Source organism: Glycine max, chromosome 11 (assembly GCF_000004515.6).
Source record: "Glycine max cultivar Williams 82 chromosome 11, Glycine_max_v4.0, whole genome shotgun sequence".
NCBI lineage: Eukaryota > Viridiplantae > Streptophyta > Magnoliopsida > Fabales > Fabaceae > Glycine > Glycine max.
The window spans coordinates 12,054,598-12,059,028 of record NC_038247.2 but is presented as its reverse complement, the minus strand read 5'-3'; the positions used below and the strand labels follow the sequence as shown (position 1 = coordinate 12,059,028).

The window sequence follows — 4,431 nt, the reverse complement described above, 5'->3', positions numbered from 1 at the left end:
GAAACTCAACGTAAAACAAAAATTTACTAGAAATTAATTACAAAAATAAAATATTTATTAAGAATTAAAAATACATTTAAGCCTATAATAAAATTTTAAACTTATCAAAATTTCATATCATTGTTTCAGTATAAAATAACTTTTTACACGCAGCATGGATCAGCACGCAACGACTCAATTTTGTTTTATTTTTTTGTCGTTAAACGCTTTCAAGAATAATTAAATAAAAAAAGTTAGTGGCTTCTACGCACATCTTGCAATAAAATAATGATGGGACTTCACCTTATAGAATATCCTAAAAGTATATATGCAAAAAATATACAAAACACTACAAGGAGGTGGGGGACCACAACAAAAGTCACTTTCTGTAGTGGCCATGTTGATTATCCTTCACATTTCTTCCATTCCAATAATGGCTCAACCTCGCCAGATCATTCTCAACAAACCACCACCTCAGCCAGCCACCATGGATTTCAATTTTAACCCTTTTGGACATAAACCATGTCCTGAATAGGTGTAAAATCAATCAAAAATAAAGATGCAATTAGGTCCTTGTATACCTCCTAATTCCCCTTGGCGTAGGAACCACATCACGGCCAGTTTTTAACAAGGCCTGACGATCCTTAATTGTTTTATCAAACAATCTATTCTCCGGAGTCTCAGCATAGCATACATAATAACAACTCACACAGGCATGAGGCACTGCCATGGCAATCCTAGTCTGCAGAGTCAAAAGGTTAATTAAGAGTTAAGACTAATTATTCACATGTTAATAAATAAAGTGGTCAAATAAGGGGTACCAACCAAAAGGTATCCAATGAAGAATGTGAGGAGGGATAGGGTGGCTGTGAAAGTTTGGTGTACTTTGTAGGTCCAAGCAGCCACAACAATGACACAAAGAGAGCCGCTGCAAACTCCTGTGAGGAAGCAAATTGAGCTGGTTATATCAGCATCTACAATTGACACCATATCTTCTTTCTCAAATAGGGCCCAAGTGTCCTGGGATGCCTTTACAAAACCTTTTCCATATGCTGCAATCTGTTAAGGTGAATTAAAATAAGTTAAACCACTTAATTAGATAACTATGTGTGTTAATCGTGCTGAATTTACAGTCAAATAAAGTTGGAGGAAGGACCACTTTCAGAACCACAGGCAGTCAGATGGTGATTGCTCAGTAATAACTTGAGAACAGAGAAATGTGCCCACAATAAAATTTGAAACTAGGTAGGGAGTAGGGACCATAATGACAGAAGAATCCAAGGAGTATAAGATAAACCAACATAAATTATCAAGCTTATAGATAAATCTTAGTTTGAAATAACTAACCAATAAAAATAATAAAAGATGTTTTGGAATTCTTTAACCATCAAAACACAATGATTATAGGCTAAGCAGGGAATTAATTGTTTGTTTGTGAAGACAAGTTTACCTGTACATATGCCCAGCCATTGCCATTTCTGAAAATGGATTCCATGACTCTTAAACAACAGTGAGCACAACAAAACATGAACTCATCTTCTCCCTCAAGCAAATTGAGCCCCCGGGCGACAATTCTCAGGGCTTCAATTGCAGGCACAAAGAGAGACCCCAAACAAGCACTTCCAAGATTCCGAGTCAAGGCTCTCAGAAAGCAAAATTGGGTGCTAGATTGCATTCCTCTGAGGTAATACAAGGCAATAACCCTACTAACAGTGATGTTAACAACATTCCTCATGACCTCAGTAGTCCAAGCCAAACTCAGCACCAATGCAATGATGACCAAAGGAGGAAAATAGAAGTTCAATGCTCCAATTACTGCTAAAATCCATAGAGATATCCACAAGAATCCAGCCCCAAGCACATAATAAGTGGGTTTGCTCAGATCAGGGAATTTGGAGACAGGTTGAAGAGACAAACTCAATACCTTACAACAAAACTTAATTCTATGACTTACCCAACAAGCATATAAGCCATTCCCAATTGCAAAAGCAATGAAACACACTCCAACACCATCAGTGGCGGGCTTTTGGAAGCAAATTAGGAGAATCCCAGCAGCCAGAGACACCACAAAAGTAAACCAAAGTATGAAATGAAGCATAAAAGTTGGCCATTTCCTAATCGCCCCTTGCCAAATAAATGCAAGAATTATGCTCATAAAAGATGCAGCCTCCACTTGGGGAAGAAAATACTTTAACACGTTTTTCTCTTTCCTCTTGTTAGATTCTGATTCCTGGATTAGCCCTTGAACTCCCTTGAACACGAGAAAAAACACAAGCGTAACCGCTAAAAACATGTGGAGAACAAAAAGAAACAAGGATATTCTGTTGGTGTATTTTCTCGAATTCAGTGTCACCGGTTGTGGTTGGGGTTCGGGTTGCTGTTCAAAAACCAAATAGAATAATAATCCGTCAAGATTTTCACATTTAAAAAACACACCACTTAGAAATTAAATTACTGCAAACTCAAGGAATCCCTTCTAATTAATCATTACAAAAAAAAATAATGAAAATTTCCATAAAAAAAGTACTTGTTGTTGTGGGGTTGGAATGGAGCGCGTGTGGGTGTGAGAACGTTGAGATTGAGCAGGAGGAGGAGGAGTTGCGACTCTGGTGGAGCTATTAATCACAATTCTCAAAGGGTTAGTGGGGTTCAACCTGTGGAAACTTGAGATATGAGATTCTTCATGATCATTAACATCATTATTATTATTATTACTATGAAACTTTCTCTCTTCAACACCCACACCACCCCCTTTCTCCAAGTCTTTCTCCTCCTTCTTTGCTTCAGCTACAGTTTCATTCTCTTTCTCTTTCTCAACCACCACCTACAACGCCAAAAAGAAGGACAATAAAAAAAAAAAAAGATCAAAACTTGGCACAAATGGCAACCAACCCCTTTAAACGCATGAATCTGAAAACATTAACGTACATGTTCCGAGGCACCCATTTGAAAGTGAGGCGGCGGTGGCGGCTGTGTTGCGGTGTCTCAGCTGAGCTCAGGAATGAATGTTGGTAGAGAGATGACGTTACTGCAAAGCTTGAACTGTTGTTTTCATTTGGACTTTTTAGTTTTTACCATGCCTTGTTGCCTCCTCCTTCGTTTCTTAGAAAGTATATCATTTACGTTGGGCCCACCAGTCGAGAACCGCCAACATGCCACAACAGCGCGTGGAGCCACGCCACCTTCACATGTCAGAACTCAGAAGAACAAAACACAGAACGTGGAGATAAGATCATATACTTTTATAAATTTTCAATTAAGTGTTTGAATTTTTTTTAATTGAATTGTTTTGTTGTTATGAAAAATTAATTGGAAACACTTACGCTTAATTGTAAATTTATCATCAAATTTTTATTATTTTACATATTTTATCAATCAAGTTTTGTTTTTGGGAATTTTATTATTCAACTTTGATATTTCCATGTATTTTACCGTCAAAGTTTCTTTTTAACAAATTTTACAATCTAACTTTTATCATTTGCAATCCAAATTTTTTAATTTTGTGCATTTAACATCACGCTAGTAACAAAATCATATAAAAAAATCATTTTTCTATAATTTTGTAAATTGATTGTAGTTATAATAGAAAAGTGATTTTCTATATTTGTTATGATTATAATTGATGTAAAAATTCATTTTTTACATCACGGATAATCAGAATCAATATCAAAATCATCTATTTTAATAGACATGCATTATTAATGTGAAAGTTTTACACTTTTAATCAATTAAAAATTATTTTTATGACTTTTAAAACAATTGCTATAGTTAACTAACAATTTAATTTTTAAGCTTTTGCTGAGAATTGGAGCCCAACTCTATAGGTTGGTCTAAACCGTCTATAAAAAGGGTTTTGCTTTGGGCATGAGCCCAAGAGCTAGTACATCCAACAAATTAGGTGAAGTGGCACAAATGCCTTTCACCTATTTTTTAAAAGCGTTTTCTTCTCCCGCTATAGTACTTGTGCCTCTCTTCTTCCTCTGCTTGCGTTCGTTCTTCGCTGCCCCTCCGCCACCACCATTCGCACCACTAGTGACCGCCACCGTAGTCATCATACCATTGTCCATTGCCGCCATAAGTGTCCTTGTCTCTCCTCTTTCTCGAATTTTATGCACAGGCACGATTTCGGGGTGGGGATCCGTATAAGGGATACAAATTGTTAATCTGTATGCTTGTTTTTAATTTTAATTTATTAATTAATAAATTAACAATATAATAACTTATTAATTTAATAATTTAGTTTAAATAATATTTATTTAATAAATATATATTGTTGTGTTTTTTAAATATGTATTTATTTAATTTATTATATTTGTTTTTATAACTTGGTTTTTAATAATGAATTAACTGGATAAATAATGATTGTATGTTTTTTGTTTAATAAATTAAATTATATTTGAAATTTGAAACATTTATTTGTAAAATATTTAAATATGACTGATTCAAAATTTT

At 34.9% G+C, this 4,431-nt stretch overlaps 1 protein-coding gene across 1 annotated transcript; it reads right to left on the bottom strand.

The window, feature by feature from the left end:
- Nucleotides 1–254: 254 nt before the first annotated feature.
- LOC100801142 (protein PNS1) lies at nucleotides 255–3,082 on the bottom strand. The gene is made up of 5 exons (XM_003538014.5): nucleotides 2,908–3,082; nucleotides 2,507–2,803; nucleotides 1,430–2,356; nucleotides 805–1,038; nucleotides 255–721 (listed from the first exon to the last, which is right to left on the bottom strand). Exons 1-5 carry the CDS (start codon nucleotides 2,923–2,925, stop codon nucleotides 545–547), a joined length of 1,653 nt encoding a protein of 550 aa, XP_003538062.1. The 5' UTR covers nucleotides 2,926–3,082; the 3' UTR covers nucleotides 255–544.
- Nucleotides 3,083–4,431: the final 1,349 nt, after the last annotated feature.

Excerpts from the sequence above, each read along its gene's own strand:
- LOC100801142 (XM_003538014.5), bottom strand. Across the intron at positions 2,357-2,506 it reads TTCCAACCCCACAACAACAA|CAACCCGAACCCCAACCACA; the intron begins GTACTTTTTTTA and ends GTTTTTGAACAG. Across the intron at positions 722-804 it reads TCTTCATTGGATACCTTTTG|ACTAGGATTGCCATGGCAGT; the intron begins GTTGGTACCCCT and ends TTGACTCTGCAG.